Below are 227 nucleotides of genomic sequence, written 5' to 3'. Positions count from 1 at the left end.
AAAAGAAGCAGAGAATTCTAACGATGACGAAAAAGGAGAAAACTTATAAAAACAAAAGATCTGTCGTGTTCTTACTTGCTGTTTATTGTCCTTGGAGAATGGCAACATAGTCGACACATGGAACATAATTTCGTGTCCCTCATAGATCGTGTAGACGGAGTGTCGACCCGTCATGTCACCTGAGAAGGAGGAAAAACATGGGTTAGAAACGTAATTTTTGGGTAAGA

General features: G+C 39.6%; 1 protein-coding gene across 1 annotated transcript in view; it reads right to left on the bottom strand.

The window, feature by feature from the left end:
- The window catches only part of LOC119587349 (GTPase-activating Rap/Ran-GAP domain-like protein 3), a 420,180-nt gene that overhangs the window by 161,136 nt on the left and 258,817 nt on the right, over positions 1–227 (bottom strand). Inside the window, exon 10 of the mRNA XM_037936096.1 lies at positions 76–179. Coding sequence (XP_037792024.1) covers positions 76–179 — 104 coding nt within the window. The remainder of the gene's footprint in view (positions 1–75; positions 180–227) is intronic.

Source organism: Penaeus monodon, chromosome 22 (assembly GCF_015228065.2).
Source record: "Penaeus monodon isolate SGIC_2016 chromosome 22, NSTDA_Pmon_1, whole genome shotgun sequence".
In the NCBI taxonomy this organism is placed as follows: domain Eukaryota; kingdom Metazoa; phylum Arthropoda; class Malacostraca; order Decapoda; family Penaeidae; genus Penaeus; species Penaeus monodon.
This window is presented reverse-complemented; position numbering and strand designations above follow the sequence as displayed.